Source organism: Corapipo altera, unplaced genomic scaffold (assembly GCF_003945725.1).
Source record: "Corapipo altera isolate COAL_440 unplaced genomic scaffold, ASM394572v1 308, whole genome shotgun sequence".
In the NCBI taxonomy this organism is placed as follows: Eukaryota; Metazoa; Chordata; class Aves; order Passeriformes; family Pipridae; genus Corapipo; species Corapipo altera.
The window spans coordinates 1349686-1375801 of NW_020884925.1; the positions used below are offsets into that span (position 1 = coordinate 1349686).

Consider the following 26116-nt stretch of genomic DNA (forward strand, 5'->3'; position numbering starts at 1 on the left):
TGCTAAACAAAAGCTGCACATTCTGGAACATTCACTTGGGGTTTGAAACAAGATCTCAGAAAGGAAAAAGCGACTTAGGATTTCAGATAGCAGTGACATTGATAACGTCGATCTAAAAAGACAAGCAGAGGCAACAAAAATCACCCACTAGCATTACTATTATTCATCTGATCTTGCATCTGTTTCTTCCAGAGGGTCTGTTGGAGTGAATGGATTGGGATGAATTACCAGGGAACCGCACCTCGGGGTCACTGAGAGCACAGAAAGCCCCGTGGGGCTGCAGGAGGGCTGCCAAGCCCAGTCCTTACCTTCTCCTGGTACTGGCGGCGGGAGGAGTCCAGGGACTGGATGAGGGCGGTGGCGTGGCCGATGAACATGGCGTAGCAGGTGGCCCCCACGATCATGCTGAGCATGGTGAGCCACACGTCCGACATGCCCACGGGCGCCTGCTGCCCGTAGCCGATGCACAGCATGTGGCTCATGGCCTTGAACAGGGCGTAGGAATACTGCTTCCCCCAGGAGTCGTTCTGTGGAGACACACACAGGCACAGCTCAGCACCGGGACACGGCGCTCCAGACACGGACACGGCTCGGAAAAGCACACCCAATGTTACACCCCAAAATCCATGTTTAAAGCACCTCCATATGTTAAACGGGCAGTTTAATTCTGTGGTGGCTTGGAGCAGCTGGGCACGCTCCACTTGGAAAAATAAGCACGGATTTAGTCATCTGACATTACCTACTTTGGCCACAGTTCTTCCAGATTCCATGTACTCTTTCCAGCAAGGAAGCCAGACTGTCTGACATGCTGCTAACCTGGGATAAACTGAGATGATGCACTGGGATATTTTCACAATGGCCCACATGTGGGAGAAGGAACTGAAGGGAGTGATTACTCCAGTGGGAAATGGACTTTAACGCAGAACTGGTAAAAGACTGGTAAAACCTTGCCTGAGCAAGGTTACTGGCAGCAAGATCTTAGAGTGGGGAAAATCACTCCCCAGCAATTTAGGAAATGGTCAGGATCTGTGGTCATTACCTGAGGAGGTGGGAAGGGCAGAAAATGAAGTTGATAATGTGCAGACAGCAAGTTCTTCTCAGTGTAAAACGGGGCTTTTTTCCAGGGAGCTTAGACAACTACAAATGGTCTCATTTGAGAGCAGCAATAACCTGCCAGGAGAGGCCAGTGGAAGGCAGAGGCTCCTCCAGGACACCTTGTGCTCTGCCACTGCAACTCACACAAGCAGCACCTCAGCAATTACATCATGGCACAGGGAGAAAAACCAGCATAAGATTCATAATTATTCTGATTAGCTTGAGTTCATGGAACAGCTCAAGGTACATTTGCTGTCCTGTGGGTACTATCTGCTAGCAAGTCCTTGCCATAAAACCGTGTAAAGTAAATGCACTGTCATCGCACATTGCTCTTACAAGGCATGTGAAAAATGCCTGTGCTACGTGACACTCATCGCAGCACGTGACCTGAGCACTCCTCAGCCTTCTCTCTGCTCCCAGGAAGGTGTGAACACTATGGATGTGGCTGTGCAGACACATGTACACAGCATCTGGGAAGGTCACTGCACAGAAAGCCTGGTGGTGGCTTGTTGAACAAGCCAAGGAACACTTGTGTGACCTCCACTCATCAGCCTCAGCACCAGTGCCCAGCAGTAAATCCAGTACCCTGGATTTACTGGGCACCCCTTGGAGGTGTGCAAGCACGGTGAGGTGGGTGGGGATGACCTCTGCAAACAGCTCTGAGAGCCACTGATGCAGATGGAAATTTTTCAGTCATCTTACAGGTAGCAAACCATGACAAAGCACAGCCCTGCTGACTGGGAGCTGTGGCATAGAGCTGGGATCTCTGGAGGGAGCTGATGCCTGGTTAGGAGATAAGCACGTGGACAAAGACAGGGTTAGTGTTACCGGGCCAGATTCAGTTACATTATGCAAGACAGGCCTGATTCACTCTGCAACAAGAAGGGCAAAGCCACACCAGTGCCAGCAGAGCAGACAGAGGAGAAGCAGCACATTCACAGCCCAGCAGAGATTGCAACCTGCTCCCTGCTGGCGCCAGCCTGTCTGGGCTCACCTCCTAACAAAGCAGGAACCTGCTCCCCTGGAAAAATTACCCTCGAGCCAAGAGAGAGAGGGGGCAAGAGACAATGTGGCCATTGGTGACTGCTCCTGGCTGTGCAGTTGCTCGTGTGTGTGAGGAGCTGCAGCCCAAAGGGGAGCCAGGAACAGGGGAGGGCAAAGGGCACCTGTGGCTCTGTCCAGGGCAGCAGGAAGGGTCTGGCCATGGTGCTGCCTCAAGTGTAAGGGCCAAAGGAGTGAATCCTCTTGCTCCTTTATGCCTAGGCTGTGGCTCCAAGAGTCCTAGCCAAAGAAGTTGGGAGGGGGGGGAGGCATTTTTTTTCACCCTCCATGTTATCTGTCATTTTGGAGACCCACTTCTGATCCATGAAGGCACCGAGCAGCTCACAAAGGCATTCCTGCAGCCTCAGTGCTAACATTTCCATGAGACACAGGCCCTTTCCCTCAGCCTTGGAGTACTGGCAGCTAAAGCCCCTGCACTTACAGAATGGCTGTAAATCCATGGCTTTAGCCCATCCACTGTCCCTGCTTCAGCAGAGAAGTTGGAATCCTGAGACAACTTTTGCTTAAAATGGTGCATCGGCTGTAAAAATGGGAAGCACGTGTCCAGCTTTACTGGGGCAGAGAGGGCAGGGCAGGTGTCCTGTCCCACTCCTTCCTTGTTAAATGAATTCCTTTCCCATTTCTCACTGAATGTTGCAGAAATGCTGCTGCTTTCTGAGTTCAGTGTGGCAGTAGTTTAACAGGGCAGCACACCTCCACAACAGAATTGAGAGCAGGGAGGAAAGAAATGCTGAGGTGAAATTCCAAAGGGAATTTGGGCAGACAGAATAAGAATAGCTGAGCTAGAATGTGATGTATTAGAAAACTGGCTGCCAGGGTCTCTAATGGCAGTGAACATCTGGGCACCAGGCAGGCTCAAGTTTTAAAAGCCATTCTTCCAGCAACTTGCTGTTCAGGAGTGCTGTTTACAAGGAAGCTTGCCAGTGTTTTGTAGGAATTAGTCATCCAAAACTCTAACATCCAACATACTGAGCCCTTGTAGCCTGCAGAAACACTTCTGGCTCCCTGGGAAGTCACAAGTTCCAACCTCAATTCCCATGAGCAGCACTCATGTGAGGACAGACTGAGGAGACAGCTGAGTAAAGACAGGCTGAGGGGCCAGAGCTGCAGGAAAACATGGAGTGTTTCAAACAAATTCTGAGCAGTGTGGTCTGCTGGGAGAGGAGACCAAGGGCTGCTCAAAGAGAGGCACTTCTGTGAAGGGGAAACCTTTCAGAGCAATGACCTTTAGGATACAACCTGTAAAGAGCACTGGATTCTCACTCATGGCACTGCCTATGTGATGATTCTTTGCCTATAGGTTTAGTATAACTTTGGATTTAAGGCCTTTTGTTCTCCTTAGGAGGAGCAGGGAGGTGAAGAATGCAGTAGTTTAGGCCAGGCTAGTAGTGGTGGTTCCAAATATACCGTGGACACAGGTTTACCAGCACCAGGTGCCTCCTCCTGGCACAGCTTGTTTCCATAAGAGCCACACCCCTATATAATATCCCACTCCACCAGTCCCCATGGTGGGAGGACTGTACCACTTCAAATATACTGGAGTGGCTAAAATGGCCCATGAGGGGAGGTAAATGAGGCTTTAAACTGCAGGGAAAAAAATTACTCCTTCTTAACCAAATCCCAAAGCAAGCAAAAATGGAGCTACAGATCTGTGCTTGAACAGAGTCAAGAGGGATGTTATCCCAGACACATGCCAGGCACAGAGAGCGTTTGCAAAAGGGAGTTAAAATTACTTGGAAGAATTTTCTCAGACTAGTTTGCTTTTAACATCAACATTGGCAGTGCTAGAAGGGTTTCTCTGGGATTAGAGCCTGGACTGCAATGCCTCTGCTCAGATCCACCTTTAAATACTTGGAGACAACGTTCCTAGAACTCTTCAAAGGCAGTGCTGGGTTCTGTAGTGTCTGTAGTGTAGAAACAGCTCGAGGAAAAGTATGGTGTCTTACAGGGTGTTCTGGTTCTGATGTACACTGAGTGTGTCTGGCTGAATCCTCACTGGAGAAGATTAGTGAGAGAAGAAGAGACACAGAGAAGCACTGGAACTTCTCGGGCTGGGGCACAGTCTGCAGGCACAATGGGATGCCTGACTTACACCATTAACTTTTCAGAGAACTAAGGAGCTGTAGTGGTGACAGGCCATATTTCAGCCTTGTGAGCTCCCGTGTGTGTCTCAGCTGTGATCTTATCTGGCCACTGAGCTCGGGGTTTGCTACTGCACTGCCCTCAGACCCAGCTGTGAAATAAGGGCTCTGACCACCCCTGCCCTCCCCTGGACAGCGCTGGAACTGCTGGGCCGGAAAACACACCTGGGGGGAAGAAATGGAGGTGATAGATCAAACCACCTAGGACAGAACCGCCTGTTCTGGGCTTGTTTCCAAGGAGAGCTCCGTGTGGCCTCCACCTGCCAGCAGGGAGTTTCCCAGGACTCTGAGGGCACCAGTCCCAGTTGCCCCAGTCAGCTCTGTCTGGGATCCCCCCAAGCACATTCTGCTCCAGGCCTGGCACTCACACCTTGCCTGAGCTCACTGTACCCATGTCCTGGGCACTGAGCATGTGCTGTGCCCTTGTTTCCAGCCTTGCCTCTGCTCCCACCTCATGCTGCTCCCAGCTGGACTCCCTGGGTAGACCCTGGATGTGACTGTCACCCTGCCTTCCCTGGAATGGTCAATATCCCCAGTTATCACCAGTTCTGCTCTGCCCACCCAATTTTGGACTGGCAGGACTGTGCCCTGGCTGGTGAGGGCACTGCCTGTGCCTGTTGCCCTTGGCTCCTGGCTCACATCTCATCGTGGAGCAGCCCTGTTCTTGTTGCTCCCTAACAGATTTTACAGAACATGATAATCTACTACTCAGATTTAAGTGTCTGCTGAGGGAGGGCAGGAGGGACCTGCTGGCCCAGAGGCTTGGGGGAGTTAGGAATCACACAGCACAGCCATGCAGGACTGCTCTGTCTTCCCACAACACGTGCTGCATCCCTCTCTCTTCCTGCTTTCTATCAGCAACACCCCAAGAAAGTGCTGTGAGCAGGGAGGGGGGATAAGCTCAAAGTGAATCTGCTCCCCTCCTTTTGGGGGAAGGGAGGATGATCAGTGTTTCCTGTGCAAGGTTGCTGAGTTTGCCACAGGGATATTTGCCTTCCCTGCAGGGTTTATCAGTTCAGCACAACACCCCAGGGAATGAGCCACGTGTTTCCAGCAGCCTTCAGGTCTCAGCAGAGCTCGGGTTCCTGGGATGGAGCTGCCAGGCCAGGGTCTCGGGGAGCAGCACAGGCACTCTGCAGCTGACTCACCAGTGCTTCCAGTTTTTAATAAAGTGCACTGCAGGGAAGCTAATGCTGAAGCCCCTGGGACTGGGGCTGAGCAATTAATACTGAAAACATCCTTCCCTGCCATTTCAGGAGTCATCCAGAGACCAGCTCCTTCACAATTGCTAAAGATGGAACATGGTGCATGTATAAAACACCAAGATGAAGTGGACTCAGGGATTTATCGAGCCCCTGATATGATTTTGGCAACACCAGACCCTTCACAAATCCCCTGGACGGGGATCAAATCTTTAGGAAGCAGATGGGAGGTGATGAATCTTTCTCTGCTGCATTGAGATCAGAGCTGGTTTTCTGAACTGCCAATGACTAGGTGGGAAACCCCAGAGTAGTGGAAAAGCAGCACCAGCACACTCAAGGAGAAAGCCTCTAAAGCTTTTGGCACTTCACTTCCAGCTCCCCTTGCCTGTAGCAGCTTCAGAAGATTCCTCTTTTTCTACAGTGGTTCCATCCCAGCTTCGTGGCTCCTGTGTGTAATCAGGGCAGTCGTGCACCAAGTGTATTTATCTCCTCAAAGCTATGACCAGGTCAGTACAGAATGTCCCAGAATCCAACCTACTGTCACAGACTGATGCCTTCCAGGCTTCTCCCCTCCCAACCCTGTCCATCACAGCACTCAAACAGAGCCATTCTGGAAACTTCCATCAACATCCTGGCATCAAAGCCTGAGAAGAGCCCAGACCTTGCTCCTGACTCAGTGGCCTCTGCTATTACTTCACTTTAGACCATATGTAAATGCCATCCACATCCATCACTGGTCCCAAAGACACATCTGGAAATTGTCTCAGGAGATTAAAGAACATTATTGTGAGAAAAAAACCCCACATCTGATTCCAGAAGAACTAATTACTCTCTTTGTTAAATATTCCCATCTCAAGCTATTCTGGGGCTGGCATATTCCTGGAGTGGAAGCCACCTGAACTATAGGTGGGGCATATAACCATCTCTCCAGTTCTCAATCCCAGTCTCCTGAGGCTCCATTTTCAGAGATAATAATTCTTTTTCCACTTCTATTAAGTGGAAAAAAAAAAAGAAGGTGATTTAGCTGCAAAGAAGAAGAAAAGTCACACAAGGCCAGTTTAATTCCCAGCTTCACAGGCTCTCAAGGCTGGGAAGACAAGACTGCAGCATGAGTGAAGCTCTGCTCCAGATAGAAGCTTGGTAGATTCTGCTGAGCCTTCCTGCCTCTGGAAGGCATCTTTCCCACTCTCCCCAGTGTTGCTGTTAGAAAGGTGGCTTGGCTAAATCTCTTCTTCCTCTGTCCTGCCTTCTGCCACTTTTCAAGACCTTTGCCCTTGACTACAGTTACCCTGATGGCAGCTGCAACCCCAGCTTCTACCTCTTCCCCGAGGGATGGATGGGAAGAGCAAAGAGAAGCTGTTGCCATCAACCAGCAGCCGGATGTTGGGATAAGGGAAACATGGTTCACATGTGCTATTCTGAACCTGTCCTGCAAGGGCACCACAGCCAAGTCTCCTCATGGGATGGGGATGGGTTCAGCCTGCACCTCTGAGCTCCCCAGGATGAGGAGCTGAGTGTCCTCTTGAACCTGAACAGCACAAGGCAGCCCTGATCTTTGATTACTCCTGCCATATAAATAATAAAAAGGCAGCATGGGGGAAGACCAGGCAGCTGCTGCATGGGTTGTTCTTCTGCTGGAGATAAATAGAGGGTTCCAGACTCCAGAACTGTCAGTCTGGCACCTTTCAGCAGCAGGAAGTGAACGATTATTGCAGAGGGAAGAAATGAATAAATAAACCCCAAACAGACGACTTTTTCATGGATGCTCACTCCTCTCAGGCACAGGCAGCAAGTGCCCACAGCTCTGCATGTGGGAGGCATGGCGAGCTGGCACAGCTCTTATACATTTTACATTTGTTCTGTTCTGCCCGAGTGCCTGATTATTTCCTTTTTTTTTAAGAAGAAATTGGCTGGGGGAATCTGGAGGTTAAGAGCTGCAATAAGAGGCAATTTTTTAAGCTTTGTCAGTTTTTGCTGTTTAATCAACTGGACATTGTCCCTTTGAATAAAAGATCCTGAATTCTCAGCAAGATGGTTGAAAGGTACCATGAACTCCCCGTGCATTTACCATATGGTATCAAACTCCCTCACAGCAAACAGCAGAGGAGCAGCACAGCCTGGGATGGCATTGGGAAGTCTGGCTCCTGATCCCATGACGGGAGGCCCAACTGTGGCCTGGCAGGGTCTGTTTGAGCCCACCCTAATGGGATGTTGTGCCTCCATGGAGGGAAGGGTGGGTGATCACACCGGCCCTTCAAGAGGATATGGAGCAGAGGGCTTCACAGTTTTTTGGGACCAGTGATGTGAATGATGGATCAGACCCAGCTACGGTTCCAGGACCCCCTCTGTCTCCTCCTTTGGCTCAGGATGCCCAGAAGCCATTAGAAAACCGTTTCCACCCTTGCTCCTTGCTGTTTGGAGCCAGGAGGGGGAGCCTGGCTCCTGCCTTCCACAGCAGGACCCGCAGCAGCTCTGCCGGGCCGGGTCCTGCTCCGCAGCCCCGGGACCTCTCCCTGCAGGATCTGCCTCCCAGGCGCCTCCGTGGCCGCAGCGCTGGATACTGGGGAGCACTGGGAAGCTGGTGGATGGCACGTGGGCGCTGGGTAGGGTGACCGAGGGCCCGGCAGGGCTGGCACTCACCACCATGCGGTTCAGGGACACCCAGCAGTCGTCGGGGAAGTCCTGCAGCATCGGCACCAGGAACTGGAGGCAGCCGTCCCAGTGGCACAGCAGCAGCATCATCCCAATGAGGTTCACGATCCTCACCACGGCACTGGCCAGATCGTAGGTCATGTGGAAGATCTGCGGGGGCCGACAGGGAGCAGATTAGATGGCAGCTCCCCAAAAACAACCAACCCAACATAATTAGACGCAGTATCAGGGTCAAGAACTTGCTAAAGTGACAGAAAAGGCTGCATCAACTCAGGTCAGGCACAGTATGCAAGCAGAACCAGCTGAAAAACAGATTAAAAACCAAAATACAAAATCATAATCATTCACCCCTCTTGCCCTGTGTTTTTGCCTTCTAATTTAACATTAAAAGCTCCATAACTCATTTTATAAAATAAGCTGGTTGCAAATATTTCTGGAACATTAGCCACTCCTCGGAAATAAACTCTATCATTACATCTTTTAACTGCAGTGCCCTTCTTTGATTTCTGTTCTTGCTGAATATATGTTACACAGTGACCCATGGTGGCAGCTGTCTTTGTACTGGATGTCAGCTGCAGTCTCTGCACATATCAAATGCAAGAAAGAACACCCTCAAACTCAGCAGAGACTTCTAGAAGAGGATCTGATTCATCTATTTTCTTGTATTTCTTGTATTCTGCTGTATCCCAGCAAAGGCAGGCAAGGAACAGAGAAGCATGGCAGAGCTGGACAGGAGTTCTTAGCAAGGAAGCCCAGAAACCTGTACACAGCTCTGCAGTGGGGTCTCGAGGGTCCCTATCCCCACACTGCATGTGCAGCCAAGGCACGTAAGGGACACTGTTTTCCCTACAGTGTTGTGGAGACTTTGGGCTGCTTGGCTCTTTAATGCCCAGCTTTGTGATGGCAGACACACAGGGCATGTGGTGGTTCCTACCCTGAGCTCTGTATCCATCCAGGTTTGGTTTTCCCTACCTGAGGTGGGCTCTGCAGAGGGATTGCTGGCCCTGTGTGGCTCAGCCTCTTCTGCCATTAACACAGTTCATGGAGAGAGGCGACTTTCCTGATACTGGGAAAAGGTCCTTCCCCAGAGAGTGGTTGGGCACTGACCAGGCTCCCCGGGGCTGTGGGCACGGCCCCAAGGCTGCCAGAGCTCAAGGAGTGTTTGGACAACACTCTCAGGGACAGGGTGGGATTGTTGGGGTGTCTGTGCAGGGCCAGGAGCTGGACCTGATGATCCTTGTGGGTCCCTTCCAACTCAGGATACTGAATAATGCTGCGATTCAGTCTAGCACAGGGCAGTGGTTTGGATTTGTAAGGACCACACAGTGTGCTGGCTTCCAGTGCATCCCCCTGAAAACACAGACACTGAACACATCTGGCGTCCTCCCCACATGCTGCCATGTCACCAAGGCAGTTTGGACAGTGCTGGGATGGATGGAGGTCCAACAGCCACGGCCCAGCCCTGCCAATGTGTCCTGCCCTGGAACCTCACCTGGAGGAACATGAATCCCTGCTCTTCACACACAGACCTGCAGTCTCTGGCAGAGGAGGGGGAAACACTCAGCCAGCAGTGTGTGAAGGAAGCAGTGACTCCCTGCTGTCAGCAGCCAGGGCCAGGCCTGCACAGGAGCCCTGCCTGGGCTGAAGGCACACACAGCCTGCCTGCTGTGCAGCCCAGCCTGCAGCCTGGTGACACCATGTCCTAGTTGGATTTAATGGAAGGGAACAAAAAGTAGAGGAATTGAGGAGTAAAGAAGACTACAGTGAATCGGGTGAGGCTGCATGTCCCAGCTCTATCCCTGCCTTTCCTCCCTGACCTGAGGATGGTGCTCCCTCCCACGGTGTATTTCATTTAGCTCTGTCCTAATCCTGCTTGAAGCTTCCCACAGAGCTTGAGTAGCCCTTTGTGCTCTCTCTGGACTCCCCAACAGCCCTCCCACAGCCCCTCCACTCTGGCCCATGTGTCACCTGCCCTGTCCCCTCCTCAGCTCTGCCCTCACACCCCGGCTGCTCCAGCCCTGCCCAGTCACACATCCTGTCCCTGCCCTGCCACCACACCACAGTGTGAGCCCGTGTGTTGTACAGCTGACCTCCAATGAGCCCTGCAGAGCACACAGTGACACCTGTCCAGTCTCACCATTTCCTTGGGGATGTGGCAGGATTAACTGTCAGTTCTTGGGATGTAAATAAACCTGCAGACACAACTTCCTCACAGGCAGTGGCCAGAAGGGACACAGACCCTGACCCAGGTGTATGTAAGAGAGCAGAGCCTGGGCTCCTCCGAGCCTGGGCTTGGAGGATTGAGGTGACTCCCCTGGGAATCACCTCTGGAGGGGAAGGTGACCCTGAGGGAATGCCTGTCAGGAGGTGTCTGGGACAGGCCATGGGTGTGCTGTGTGACTGTATGGCTAAATCCATACAACTCCTGGCTGCTCCAACAGCAACAGTCCTGCTCCTCCCACCACCCATGGCACTGGGTACCTGCCACATTTGCCTGTACCACGGATCAGCCCCCTCTCATCCCACAGTGAGTCAGTTCAAGAGCTAAAAAGGCAGAAAACTTTTGTTATCATTGTTATCAAGGAAAGGAATCACGATTTGCCAGTTGGAATTGGCTCATCACTGTGCTGTCGGAGCTGGCTGTTCAATTTGGATGCCTGTTTCCACACCAGATATTAACACCTCCCCACCTAATCAGGGTGCCACGAGGTCTCATGCTCAGAGCGGTGTTGACGTGCTCAATCCAGGCTGGGAGGGAGCCACAGAAGGATGCTGGAAACCAGAAGGATGAATGATTTGGATAACTGCTGCTAAACTCCATTATTTCTGCTGCATCCAAGGTGCAGCTGGAGCCCACAATGCCAGTCAGTGTGAGAAAGGCCATTCTAGTGGTATTTCTGGGCTGAAAAGAAGAGCATATCCAAAATCCAGCATGAAAGGCTGTTCTAGGAAATCCAGCTCTCAGTGCTGACTCAATAGGTCAGTGTGAAAGCTGAGCACATAATTCATAAAGAATAATTCCTCCTGGTTTCCTCTTTTTTCTCCCCCTTGCAGAACTGATCATTCTCATTTAGATAACCCAAAGTGATTCCAGGCTGTGGGAGGGAGAGCCAGGGGCTGTGCTTTTAATGAAGCCAGAACAGCACTTTGCAGAAGCACCTCTGAATGGATCTTTTGTGTCACCAGGGTTTTTACTGTGCTAATGACTTTTCCTCTCACATCTCTGTGGGTTTTCAAAGAGCTCCAACCCTCCTGTAACCCAGGGAACTCCAGCCAGGGACAGGGTGAAGCCCTGTCAGACTGAGGAAGTGCCTTTCTTCCTTTAATAGATTAAAAGCACAGAAAGAGCCTGAGGGAATGGATGGCTCAGGGGACAGGTGAATGGATATGGAGCTTCTTATATGATGGTTGGGCTGTCTCACTGGAGTCTCTGGAAGGATACACCCCCAGGGTGACACACCTGGTCTGTGGCACGGCTTAACCTGGGAGATGCACCGTGGCTCAGGAATTCCCATAAGTAAGCCCAGATTATGAACTCCAAGTGTAAATGTCTGAACTGCAGGTAAAACAACTCCAATCCCAAATGCTGGTCTCAGGAGGTACCAGCTCATGGCCCCTCCTTGGAATACATTTGCATTCACATGCAAGGGAAAACCAGGCAACACTGGCTGTGCAGCACACAGGAATAACTGTGCAGGGGTGTGAACAAACACCTTCCCCTGAGAAGATCTTACTGCAAATAGGTGCTTGTGTTGCAGGGAATACTGACTCCAGGAATGTGCTGGAGAGTGTTGCAGTGCCCTACAGCAATTCTATAGCTTGCCAGGGAGAGGTGGGGAAGGAACATTCTAGAACAGCTGGTCCATGAGCGGTAACTGGAGCTTCTCTGGTTTTCATCATTAACACTCAGGGATTTTTGTCCTGTTGTAACACGACTCAGCCTGGGTCCCAGAGTATCACACCTCCTTCACCCCAGAACTGCTTGTGCTTTCTGCCTCTCTGCTGCCTGTGACTGGGAAGGAAGAGGAGGAGAAGGGCAAAGCATGGATTCACACTTAAAATCACCTCTTTGCAGGGGCATTCTTTGACAGAGCTTATATCTCTGTTTCTTGACAGTCCAAAACAAGCTGTGGTTTCCGAATCCCTGCTAGAAAATCAGTTCTGTCCTTCCAGCTGAAGGACACATTGCATGCTTTCTGAAAGGACAGCTTGGGAAAGTGGGAGGACCAAAACTTCCCTCAACAAAGTCATCTCCAGTTATGTAAGAGCTCCATCTTGGAAATCCCAGTTATAGGGGACAAGTTATGGGGATCCTATCAGAATGAATCTGAAATGTTGTCAGCCCCCAATGACTCTGTGCAGTCCTCCCCGATGGGCTCTGTACTGCAGCATTCCCTGAACCTCAGCTCTGGAGCTGGAAGAAATCAAGGACCCCATGGAGAAGTGGGGCCTGGCTCTGGCAGTGAAAGCAGGGCTGTGATGGAATCAAAGCTGAGTGTTTATTAATTAGGTATGTTGGTTTGTGTTGGCACATGGCTTGGTGGGGCTATCCAAACGACAGCCCACCAGAATTCCTGTGATCCAGGAGGGCCGTGCCACTGTCCGTCTGGGGCCACAGAGGCTGGACTGCTCCATGGAGAGGACCCTGGGGCAGTGCTGTGCAGGGAGGCAGCTCCCTCCAGGCACACTCTGCCAGCCCAGGGCCCTCCACACAGCCCCTGCCACTGCACTGAGCTCCTCAGCTCAGCAGGCTCAGCAGGCACAGCCAGGCTGGGATATGACTGCACATCCAGGAAGGGATGTGACTGCACACCAGGCTGGAATGTGACTGCACAGCCAGGCTGGGATGTGACTGCACATCCAGGCTGGAATGTGACTGCACATCCAGGCTGGGATGTGACTGCACATCCCTGCTGGGTTTTTATGTACTGAAGGTGCTATGCTTGGAACAAATGGGTTTTCCTGGGGATTTGGGGACAGCAATACAGAAGCATCCTGATGATCCTGACTGGAGCCAGCACGGCTGAGCTGGAGCTGCACACCCTGCCAGGGAGAGCTGACAGCTGAACGCTGTCTCTGCACAGAATCCCTTCCATCCACGGCCTTTCTGAACAGACTCTGCACTACAGGGAGGCAGTGAAAGTGCTCACTGCCCTACCAGCAACATCACAGGACTTCAGCAGCACCACATCCAGACTGAGAGCCCTGCTGGTCCTGAGCCAGTGCTGGTGTCTGTATCCACACGATGGTTAATCTACAACTGTGATAAATCCCCTGTGGATAATCAAGGAGCTGTGACACTGCTCCAGCTTAATAGAAAGCAAAGAATTTACTCTTCATTTATACCTTAAAAAAACCAAAGGCCTGAAAAGGAAATACAAATCTCCAAAGAGAATCAAAACAGTATCGTATGTTGTTCTGAGTGCTCCAGGGTCAGAGTCAAGGTTGTTCTGCTGTGAGGAAATACATGTTTACTTATATTTAAGAAGAGTATTTGTGGGCTACGGGGAGGAAAGTTGACATGTCTTTTACTCTTCCTTTTTTTCCTTGGCTTTTGTAGATAACAGAGGTAAAGATACATTTTCCTCACAGAGGCATTAGCTGCCTTTTCAAACCTCAGTGTTAATCTCCTGATATACTGGGGATAGGTGGTTACTGCCAAGAGCTTTTCTGAGCCTAAAGTACTGTTACCCAGATTACAGAGGGTGGCTGTGCTGAGTCTCTGCAGCAGCAGCAGCTCCTATGTCTCTCTGGATCACCTTTACAATCATCGGCTGGGCCTCATCCTGCTTAGTTCTGAAACCAGCCCAGACAACAAGCCCTTGCTTGTTCTGGCCAACAGGCAAATTAAAGGCAGCTCATTGAAAAAAACAGTGGTTTGGCTAATTTTGGGATCACTACCACAAAACCAGGGCCAATTCTTGTGGCAAATGTCACCTTCTCCACACTCAGCATGAGTCTTGAGTGACACAACCCTCTATAAGAGGGGAAGGGCTTGGGAGCCTTGATGTGCAGATCCATCCTGGGAGGCTGAAGTGAGGAGAGAGACAAACAACACGCACAACTGGCAGGATGGGCTGGCTTCTCCAGGAGGAAAAATCCTCTCCAGGCACACAGAGCATTATGCACATTAGAGCACCGAAGCATGGAAGCCATGAGCATCCACAAGGAGCACAGAGCCAGCCCCCTGAGCAACTCTGTGAGGACACACAGGAAATCAGAGCTGAGAGGGAAAGGGCAGCTCCCCCAGGAATTCTGCCCGTTGAGTAAACCCACCCCACTGGGAAACATGATGTTTCAGCAAGGCAACACAAAAGGGCTCAGCTGCTCCTTTCCCTCTCCTGGTGCCGCTGTGTGGGAAAGGCATCATCAACTCCTACATTTGCTCCTTCCTTACCCTCCCCAACTTCCCAGTTATTCTTCCAGTGATGTCACATTTAAGCTGTGCCAAAATATAAACTGATTTTACTCCAAAAGGTTTGCTGTCTCAAGTAACTCCCCAGGTTTAGGTGGAGAATGGACACCTTTTGGAAGAATGGAAACATTTTTCTTTGGGAAAATGCAGGGAGGCAGCAGGACAAAATGCTATTCTTGCCACTAAACCACCCAAAGATGCAAACTCTGAATTTCTGAGGCAACTGTTGCTCATCTTGCTGAAAATATGCTCAGTTAAGGAACAGAATTCTGTAAAGGAATGCAGTGGGGTTTATTTACTTTGCAGCATCCCGGGAAGTGGGAGGCCCCTGTGAAGGATCAGCTCTGGGTCAGACAGCCTTGGGCTGTGCTCATCACAGTGTGTTCAGCAGAAGGGCTCAGTGGTACGGGAGGAGGGAGTTTGGGATCCAGATTGTGTTGGGACAACGCTGAGAGCACCAGGCAGCACAGCAGATGGGCTGGAGACGGGAGATCATCTGTGGAGCACAGCTACAGCTGCAGGCACTGTGCAGGCTCAGGCTCTGCTCCACAGCTTGGGGTGCTGTGGGATTTGGTTTTGCCTACTTTTTGCTGCGCCAGCAAGGAAAACTATAGCCAGAAGATCAAGTTTTAGATGAAGGCAAGAGTTTGGAGTTGATTCTCTTTTTATGCTTGCTTTGCACCAAATGACATAATCAATGTCAGCAGAGTTGCTGATGCTGCCCTGAGTCACAGCGAGAGGAGAGTCAGGGCTGTGATTCATTGGGTTTAACGCTCACAGGGGAAGAGATTGGGGATGTGCTTGGCTCAGGGCTGCCTGGAACAGCGAGTCTGAGGGAACAGCACCGAGTGCCAGGTGTTAAAGAGAGATATCCAAGCAGATTTTACACTTAAAATATAATAATCCTTTGTGCTGCTGTGGCAGTTTTCATGTGAAGGTCTCAGGGGGCTCGGCTGACATTAATCTGGTGTGCTTCCCTGTCTCCAGTGAGAGCTCTGTTATTTCAGATGGGCCAAACGAGGCACTTAACAGGGAAAAGCCCCTTGCCAGAGGTTGCACTGGAAGCTGAGAGCAAAGTTTTGAGCCCAGCCTAGGGATGCCAGCTCTGATGTCCTGCTCTAACCACTGCCCATGGACTGTGGGTACCAGCAGGAGCCCAAGGAGGTGCCCTTCAGGTCCAAGAAAAGCCTCAGTGTGTCTGTCATGCAGGGAGGCAGCAGGATCCTGCTGCAGCCGGTGCTGTGAGGCTCTGTAAGAACATGATGCAAGCCTCTACCTCCTCCTGAGATGATTTAACTCTTCCCAGGTAGCTTGCTTTGCCTAATGGAAGTTCTTCTCCAGGTAGGAGCTGAGGGGCCGTGGACAGAGAACAGCAGAAAGCTGGTGCAAAAAGGAAAGGTAAAAAAAAAAAAAAGCATTTTCTTGCCTTCTCCCTCAGAGACTTGTGTCTACTGGAAAATATTTACAGCAGAGAAAGGTGAAATATCAGGACTAATTAGCACTGAGAAGGTTGGTATAAATGGCAGATGTTTACAGATATATATAAACCCCAAAGATCCTGCTGCCACCGTGTGTTTTGCCTCTTGCACTCCCGGAGTTGAGGTTGTCATGACAGCAGCCCCCCTTCCTCTCCCCATGCCACCATTCCCAGCCTAGACTTTAATCTTCATCATTTTAAGAACTTTTGTCACCACGGCAACGTGACACAGACTTTTAAAAATATTTTCTAGCACAACTCAAACGACCCTCTTTCCTGCCTGGTTCTCTTTAAACCTCTAGGAAAAAACATTTAGGGTTGGATTCTGCCCCTGCTGAGCTGGGCTGTGACTCCCATGGGTGTGAGACAGCAGGGACAGGAGCTGGCTGGTGCCTCCAGTGCCTCCAGTGCAGAGGAACGGTGGCATTTTCACCTCCCAGGGAACAGCAACACCAGGACTGGGGCTGGGGCTTTTTCCAGCACCTCTATGACTTTGGAGGAAGCTCCCCTTTGCTTTTCCATAGGGCTTATGTTTCCATATGCCTACAGCTCAGGTTTTCAACAGGATCTCTCACTACAGTTGAATGCCTTTGGAAAAAGATAAAGAAAACAAGCCCCTAAAGCTGTAAATAGGTTGGGTGTCTCGTTCTCAGGGGGAATTAGATACCTTACCTGCCTAGGCTGTTTTTAATCTCTCCTGGCTCTTATCTGCATCTTTGGGAATTGTAGTTCTCCTGAGAGGCTGGCAATGAATCACTTCTGGAAATAGGTCACAGGCTTTTTTGGAAGTTTAAGAATGACCAGAGTCACCAGACAAAAGGTCTGTGTCGCTCAGTAGCTATACATAGATGTGCTTAGGGAAAGGAATATCTGGGAGGCCGGGGGGAAAGGGAGCACAAATACCTGAGAAAGGGGCAAGAAACACAAGTGGTTTGGAACTGGGGCTTCGAGGCCTGGAGATGGCACCCAAAAGGAACACTGAGTGGTCTGGGAGGGTGGTCCACATGGCTCTGTGCTGGCTGGCACTCAGGGGAGGTGGAAAAGGGAGCTGAGCAGCACAGTGAGGTAATCCATGGATGACTCAGATGATGTAGGTGAGTCCAGGCTGCAGCCTATGTCAGAAGGACTCATTTGTGGTCTGATCAAAAAGTCACTGAGCTAAGTGGGAAAACACCCCCTGAATGCACTGACCTCAGGCACAAAGTCAATTGAAACAGTTGGGTTGGACCAGTAATGAGACAAAATACTTATGGCAATATTGATCAGGGTATGCCATTACCTAGGCCAGTGTCAGCCTTTCCCTCAGAGCACAGATCCATTTGCAGCAAGGAAACTACAGAGTTGTATGAACAGGTGTGCTGAGGAAGGGGATCCCAATCCTCCCTCCCAGCAGCACCACAGACCCCAAAGCTGGGCCATGTCATGCACTGTTTGGAAGCTGTTTGCCTTCCTTAAGTGACAGCTTAGTGGAACATCCCTGATCGAGAAGTAAAGTTAAAAGCCAGTAACTTTAATTTACTTATTATTTTGGAGCTGTGGTTTTGGAGTTCATCAAATGCTCCCTCTGAAGCATTTGAGAGTGGACTAAATGAATGTCTCGTCTGCCACAGGTGCCTCCCTGTTCCATTTACCTCCATGCAGGAGCCTGACTCAGGGAACTAGGGACTGCCACCTGGATTTGTATCCATAAACACACAACCAGAACACGGGAGGAAGAAAATCAGATCAAGAGAACAGACTCTCCAAATGAGAAAGAAAACTGTCTTCTCAAAATTCAGATTGCCAGTAAAATAGCCCTCGTTTCCAACCTAGAGAAAGCTGTCACAAAAGAAATCAGCAGTGACCTTTGTTTTCTTATTCCTTTCAGTCCCATTTGAATTTTTTAGTTCAAAATTCATAACAGATTTCTTAAAATTCAAAACTGATCCTTGGGGATCCATGTGACTAACACCTGAGATGTACTATCAACTCACCAGGTCCTGCCCTGTAACTGCAGACTTGCTGAAGAACTACAGAACTCTGCAGTTTGCTCTTGATCAATCAGCATTATTTCTTTAACGCAGTTTGCATTTCCATCAAGACAGCAAAGCACACACATATTATCCCACTACTAACCCCATCTGGGTTTCTGCAGGAGCACACGGAAAGAAGTTGAGCCAAAAATGCACAGCCCAAAATGGAACAAGCAAGTGCCTGTTTGTCTTTGAAACAATTCCCTCTGCACAGGCCAGGCAAGGTCTGCACAGGCAGGTGAGGCCCCCCCACGTCCCAGAGGGGTTCAGGCAGTTGGAAACAGAAGAGTTTATAGTTTGATTATATTTCTGTCCAAAAGCAGAACCTATTGCTGCTCCAGCCTGGCACAGCCTGCCAGGATGCTTCATGTTCTGCAGGGAGATTGAGCACTTTCCACCTAACTCAATCCTGCGCTTTAATTCGATTACAGCCACGGCAACCAAGCACAACTTCCACCCTTGACTTCTGTGATGCTGTTAGTCACTGTAACATCCCTGGAAGGAAGCAGCCTGGCAGGCCTGGAGCTGTGAATGGTTTCCTGCTCCACGAGGCAGCGAGTGTGACACAGATAATGCAGCTCCTCGGGCTGCAGCGCCGTGACCCCGTGTCTGAACGGAGAGCGGAGGATGCTCAGCACAACGGCCCTGCCTGCACATGGCCTGAGCCTGCCAGTCTCTGTGCTCCACTCTGGGCACTCTTTCTTGTCCTTGCTGGGAACACTTCAGGGAGGGCAGATGGAACGCCCGGTGCACTTCCCAGCAGTGCTGGAATTGCTGCAGCCCCGGATGAATTCGGAGGAGCGCTGTGCCAGCCGCGGGCAGGCAGCTCCTGGGGCACCAGCACCACCACCTCCAACTGCTATTAGTGTTGGGTTTTTCCTAAGTTGCTTGGACAGACACTGGTCTGAATATATCCAGCCAGGGTCTGAATCATCTTTTGGGAGACCTCACAGTGAAAGGTTTCCGTGATGCAAATGTATTTTCATACAGTGTGTCACACATGTCGTGGCCGGTCCAGGATGAGGAACAGGGAGACAAACACCCTCGAACTCTCCTGGAATAATAATAGCAATATAACCTTTTCCACACTGCAACGTGCACCTGAGAGAAGGGACCTCTCTAGGGGACAGCACAGTGAAAATAACTCCCCTTGTAACACATCTCGAAGGACCTGGACCCTCCCATAACCTTCAGACACACCCACACAGGCTGTACCCATCCCAGGAGAGCCAAGGGGGGGTGGTGGGTGCATTTATTATTTGCTTTAAGAATCTAGGGCAGGAAAGACTGTTTTTTAACTAAGAAGCAGCGTAGATTATATTTGTGAAAGTATGACAGATTAATTCCTGCTGTGGTTGTATATAGATTATAGAAAAATGAACTAAGTCAGAACAAAGATGTTTAAAAGCAGTACTTAAACTCTACCTAAAATATTCCTAAACCTCCATTAATACATGCTGGGCAGGAACAGAGTCCCTCAAGGCTGCCATTTTAATTAGAAATCCAACAGGAAATGCTGCCTGATGACAGGTATCAAGGCAAAAGATCCCCAGAGCCACAGCCCAGGAGGAGGAGATTTGCACAGCTCTTTTAGGGGTATAACACAACAATATTACAATAATTGTAGTAACAGTAATAATAACATTTGGGAGGGATGTTATATGTTGAGGAAAAGGACAGGGGTGTTATAAGAAGGTGCTGCTGTCCTGCATCTCCAGCTGTGCCTCAGAGGCTGGATCTGGAGGCTGGTCCCCACAGGGAGAATGGCAAGGGAAGCTTCCCCTCCTTAGTCCCTGTACAGGGCTCTTCTGTCCTTCAAACAGATCTTCAAACCTTGCCACCCTTTCCTTGCAGCAAACCTATACCAACCAACCACCCAAAAAGCAAAAGCTGTTAGAAAGTGCTTTCAAAAGGCCACACCCTTCCCAGGCAGGTTTTTATCCTGTTCCCCTGAAAAGAAAGAGGCATTCAGTACCAGGTCCCTGTCTGCCAGTGCTGGAACAGACCCAGACACCAAATGCTCCTACAAATGTTAACAAAGTCCTCATCAAACCTTTTCTTCTTGCTGCATCATGTGACCAGAAAGTATTTTATTGGTATTTCTCTCCAAAAAGGCACACTGCCCGATTGAATTATTTAAACAAAGCTGCATGCTTTAGCCCCATTTTTGCTATTTTCCTTCTGAAATGGCTTTGCTGCTACATCCATTTAACCTTCCCTTTTAACCCTGCTGGGAATGGGACCCACCACTGTCCTCATTCAGTCCTCCCCTGACCTGTGGGCCTGACTTCCCTCACTCCAGGGTACAAATGGAATCATTTAATCTTCTTCAGTTGAAACCACAACTAACAAGGTCTCCAACCACATCAGCTGTGGAGTCCAACTGCTCCCAAAAGAAGGAGTTTCCAAGACCAGTTAATTCAGAACAAGGCACCGGCAGAGGGCTGATAACCCACCTCCTTGGAACACTTCCCCTGAATGTGTGAGAGATGGATTTAAACTTGGAAGCAGGAGTGGTGTTTAACCTTCCAAAGCTGTTGTCCACCTTGTAGCCCTGGATACACTTGGAGCTCACACCAACACCCAAACTGCCCTGCAATGGTGCTGCCCGTGGAAGGAGCTCCAAGGGCTGAATACCTGCATTACCTGCTGCCTGAAAGAGAGATTCCTTGACTGCATTTGGAATTTGCTGCCTTTTCAATTGCAGTAACTGCTCCGTATCTTTGCTGAATACGGCAGGAAAAATATATACAGCCCTCATCTTTTTCTAGCTGACTTATTACTTTACAGGATTTTTTTTTTCTTTTAATCTCTTCCCCTTAAAGGAAAGAATTTCAAGCTCTTCCTTTATTCCAGGTTGCTCTCAATCATTCTCAGCAGTTTTCTCTGAATTCACTTTACTCTCTAGTATAGAAGTAGCCCAAGCAACTAAAATTGGGACATTTCTATACTCGGTTAACCTACAATGGCCATTTATATTATTTTTAGTGCTTGTTTCCACCCTGTGCTCCCCCAATTCTTGTTCCCTTTTTTATCCCCTCCAGCAGAGAATCAGAAGGTAAGAAGTTCTACAGAAGAACCTTCTATAGAGAAGCTGCACTACAAAACAGAAACAGAGCTGCTTTAAGCCCTCGTATTTACTCTGCTCGTTTTCTTGTGCAGTTTTAAAAGAAACGGAGTCCTTTGGGAATCCAGTTCAAAACCTGCTCACTTGACCTCTCCTGCCTTGCCCTCCATAGTCTGGATCATTCTTCAACTTCAAGCTGATTTAACAACACCTCGTTGCTGTGCAAACCCCCAGTCCAGCAGCAGGAGAATGTGCCCCCACTGGTGTAAAAGAAATGGGCAGAAAGCAAAAGTGATGAGAGCAGCACTGAAAAATGACCAGGGGACATGGAGTACAGAAAAATGACAGCACTGGTCATTCCTTGCAGTCCCCCAGCAGCTGCCACAGCACAGCTCCCTCTCAACACCTCTGAATGGTTATTCAGAGAAGTTCTGGGGGCGTAAAACCTCCTTGACTCCTGTGCCTTGCAAGAGCCATGTCTGCACTGGTTGTGCCTCCAGAGGCTCCAGGCTGCACCCACGAGACTGGATCTGCACTGGGAAGCAGGGATGGGCTCCAATAAGCAATGGGAATGTGGAGCCAGCCTTGTGGCACACACTGTTCCATCCCTAGCAGTGGCTGCAGCACTGGTTCAGGGCATCAGCAGTGAATTTAGGAGGGCTGAGTGTCTCAGGGTATCTGCTCCTGGATGCTGAGCACCCTCAGCCTGGATCTCTCCAGACCACATGAATGAGAGCTGTGCAAAAGGGCAGGAAACACTCAGACCATCTACCTTGGGAGTAGAAGGTGGCCCTGCCCATAGCAGGGGGTTGGAACTGGATGAGCTTTACAGTCCCTTCCAACCCAAGCCCTTCTGTGATTCCATAATTCCATGAAGTCAGGCTGTGGGCTAGTCCGTGTCTGGCCTGGTGCAGATGCAGCAGATCCCACACAAGCAGGGACTCGAGGAGTGGCTCACACCCACACTGAAGGGACAGCAGGACTCCAGGAAGGCTGACATTGCCTTTTCTCCCCCCAAAAAATGTACTAATGGAGTGGTAAAACTGCAGCACAGGATTTGTGCCCTGGAAAGCAAGCCATGCTGTAAGAAGGGATGGAAGGGACCAGTGCAGAGCTCCCGTGGTTTGCATTTACTATAATGAGTGTCTTTTCCATGAGCTCTCCTAACCTGAGGCGGAATCATAATTCAGTGTCAGCAGTGATTATAAATGAAGCTGGATCCCTGACCCCACAAAGCTTTGGCAGAGCAAGAAATGGGAATCAGGACACAGCATGTCAGGCAGAGGATGGAGACACCAGGAGCAGCTGCAACATATGGGATCAGGCAAGGAGAACCAGCAGGGCAGTGGAGAAACTCTTCCTAGACAATGTTAAAGTTCTCCTTTCAGAAAGCTTTAGCACTAGGGATGAATGACTCTGAGCATCAAATAACACTATTAATTTTTTCTCTGCATTTATGGTGCTTTCTCCTCCATAAAGTGAACAGGAATTCGTCTGCAGGCAAGGAGCTCTGCCAGAGCAACACAGGGTGAGAAAGTTGGGCTGTTCTGAAACCCAAAACTTCAGGGTTTCTCAGCAGCCTGTGAAGGAGTGGTGGGATGCCTCAAAACAACAAGGTTAAACTGAGCATGGGATGAAGCAAATGCAGGGCATCAACCTTGACCAATTCAGCCTTCCAAGCCTGCAGGGGAGAACCCGGATAGGAGCCTACTCCATCAGTTTAGGGCTCAGCATGAAGTCAGAACCATGGGACCTGGTTTCCCAATCTGTGTCCCATATACCTGAAATCTCACAAAATGTAAGATTTTTGCCTCCTTTCACTAAACTTGGGTTCCCAGCACCATCACATTCCAGAATGAAGTGACACTTGAGAATTCAGTGAAGTTTCCCTCCGTGACCACCTACGAACTGGTGACTTCCTCCAGGGAATTTGTTCAGGAGCATGCAGATGCTCCCAACAGCAGTAAACAAAATAATCTGAGGCATCAAACATTTCACAGCCCTCAGTGGGAAGACTGAATATGGAAAGGAGTCAGGAACAGATGTCTGATATCCCAGTTATTAGTTTGGATCTCCCTAAAACGCCAGGAACCTCAATCTCTGGTAGGATTAGACTGGTGTCCAAATTTTTAATGAACTATTGGTAACTGTCCCCACTAGGGAGACAAAAAATTATCTGAACATCAGGATTTCATTACAGATCCCATCTGTGGTCCAAATGGAGGATACAAACACTTTTGACAAGACTAGTGACAAAGAATTTGGCAATTGTCTCTTCTTCAGATCTGCTGGATGTGGAGAGGAAGGTGAGGAGGGAAGTGCTGAGGATCATTAGGGATGAGGTGAGGACCACGGAGCAGAATGTATTGGGATGCAATTAGAGAAAACTAATTAGAAAATTAGAAAACATCAAGGGAAAATACTGATTGTAAGGGTCTTTCAGGGTCTTTGCCCCTTCCCTGGAAGTGTTCAAGGCCAGGTTGGACAGGGCTTGGTCTAGTGGAAGGTGTCCCTGCCCATGGCAGGGGGTTGGAACAAAATGACCACCTTCCAACCCAAACCAGTGTGTGATTGTGTGATTCAGCAGCACCACTTTGCTAAGGGAAAGGTAGGGAGCCATATCAACTGGAGCATCAGGAATCAGGGCTGCTAAGAAGTACAGGAGGCTTCTCTGAGCAGCTGCAATTGTACCTGGGCCTGCCCAACCCAGCATATCTTGGCTCTGATTCAGCACTCCCAAGGTGCCCTGGCAAACCCTTACCATTGGAAAAGGCAGCAGGGAAGACCAGCAGACAGGCCAGGGCAGCCCCAAAGCCACGAGCCTGGCCCGTGTGTGCCATCACCCCCAGCACGGCCAGCGGGGCTGTGCTGAGCTGTCAGCCCCACAAATACCCTCAGGCAGCACGAGAGGATGTCTGTGCTCCCAGGGTGACCACGGCTGACCTCGGGCTGCCAGAGCTGCAGGAACCAGGGGGATCTCTCCCTGGCCAGCCCGGGAAGCGGCTGACATTGCTCTCCTGTAATTACCAGCTGCAGGAGCTCAGCCCTTCCCACCTGGCTGCGAGTCCTTCCAGCAGTCAGCAGAGCAGTGCACAGCCTGCTGTCCCGCTCCCAGGAGGCTCCAGACCAAGGACTTGGAGCACTCCGCTGCCCTTGCAGTGCAGCCTCCCAGCCAGCCACCTGGCCTGCCACGATTCCCAGGATTTCACACGGAGTTAAGCACTAACCCCCCTCTCCTGGTTATGTCCCAGGCTCATTCCCCACCGCCAGCCGGGCTTGTTCCTGGCCCTTTCTCCTGCCAGTGCTGGCATCTGAAGTTGGCAGCTGCCTCCCATCCATCAGCACATCCCCTGTTCTGTGCCAACTGTCAATTAAGCTGGCACACTGGTGCAACCTTCCCACCTTCCTGGCTCTGGAAAGCATGGAAGTGCCAGCCTCAGAGGCAAGGGGCTGGTTGTTGGCTGTCAGTCAGGGTAAGCTCTGGTCCATCTGCAAACAAGTGTTGGGAGCAGGAAGCCACTGTTTGGGGTGCTGATGCCCAGCTCTCATGCTGAGGAAGTGCCTTGTCTGGAACAAAATATTCTCCATCCCTTTTAGCTTGGTCTTTCCACTTCAATCACTGTGGAAATATCCTCACCCCCCCTTTTCTATTTGAAAGATCTCTCCACAGAATAGTTTCCCCCCACTTCCAGAATAGCAGAGGGAGTTTTGGGGTGGTATCCAGAAAAATGGCTGGCTAATCAAAGCAGGCACGGCTTCCCTCCAGTGACTGATTGGAGCACCGGCTCTTCTCCCTCCCTCTCGCCCATTAGCAGATCAGGGTCAATGGCTGAGCTCTGCGGCTGCTTCCCGGCCGGCAGAGCCTGCAGGGGTGGGAAGGGCAGGCTGGATGAGCTGCACATCCCGCAGCCGGCAGTCGCTCCGGCTGGGCCCACGTTTATCAGGCAGGGAAATGGCAGAGCACTCCAGCGCTCCCAGCCCCGGGAGCTTTGCCACACCGCTCTGAGAGCCCACGGTGTGCTGGAATCCAGGGAGCAGGGAGGATGCAGCAGAAGGAGCCTCCATGGGGCTGTGCAAACCTTGCAAGGCCGAGGGTGTTCAGTGGGGGTATGACCTGCTCTGGCCTATACGATCCCTCCTCCGTGGTGCTACTGATACCCAAGGGGCAGAGATCCATAGGCACCTGCTTGCAGTGCCGGTGAAGCTCTCCAAGGACGAGGGATCCCTCTCCCGTGGCCCTGCATGGCTGGTGGGGTGGGTGCACAGCTGCAGCCAGGCTGAGAGGAAGGTCCAGAGAGCTTCCAGTTTCCAGCAGCAGATGGAAGCTGCTGCCAGGAGCTGCAGGTCCCCAGTCAGCACTCTGAGAGCACGGCCACGGCTGAGGGCTGCAGATAAGGGGAGAGTGCTCTGCGATAAGGTTCCCTTTAAAGGCACCGTCTCCTGGAGGAGCTTGCTGCGTGCTGTGTCTCAGGAAGGGGGAGGAGGGAGAGGGGAAAGGCCAGAGGAACATGTTCCAGCCTGGCTCCAGACCTCCTTGTCTGCATTCCCAGCACTCACAGTGAGCCAGGATGGAAACTTCCTAAAGTGGGCTGTGTTCCTCCTTCCCTGCCAGTGGCTCAAATGACCTTGAGGAGGGCAAGGAGAGGGGCACAAAATCCATATATGAGAAACAGCAGTATCTTGTGCCTGTATCTCATCTCCAGCAACGTTACTGCCGTGGGACATGAGAGAAGCTCCAGGAAGGATCCCCTGAGTTCCCTGGAGCACAGCTGCACTCTTCCCACATGTCTCACAGGGTGCACTGTTTGAGGCAGCAAAGCAGGACAGAGCTGCAATCTGCTCACTGCTACACTCTGAACCCTCTCCCTCATATTGGGTAAGAGAGCTCTCCTTTTGCTTTCCATGCAGGAGAAGCCAATCTCTTCCCCCTGGCAACAGCAAAGAACAGCTCTCCACTCTGGCCCACTTGTTCTCTGTGGGCCAAAGCACAGTC

At 50.6% G+C, this 26116-nt stretch overlaps 1 protein-coding gene across 2 annotated transcripts in view; it reads right to left on the reverse strand.

The window, feature by feature from the left end:
• The window catches only part of HCN4 (hyperpolarization activated cyclic nucleotide gated potassium channel 4), a 106628-nt gene that overhangs the window by 38828 nt on the left and 41684 nt on the right, over positions 1-26116 (reverse strand). For both annotated transcript variants that reach the window (XR_003530049.1, XM_027657530.1), the window contains exons 3-4: positions 8141-8302; positions 309-527 (exon numbers count right to left, since the gene is read on the reverse strand). Coding sequence is in view for 1 of the 2 variants with exons in the window: in XM_027657530.1 (XP_027513331.1) it covers positions 309-527; positions 8141-8302 (381 nt within the window). In the remaining variant the exon portion in view is untranslated. The remainder of the gene's footprint in view (positions 1-308; positions 528-8140; positions 8303-26116) is intronic.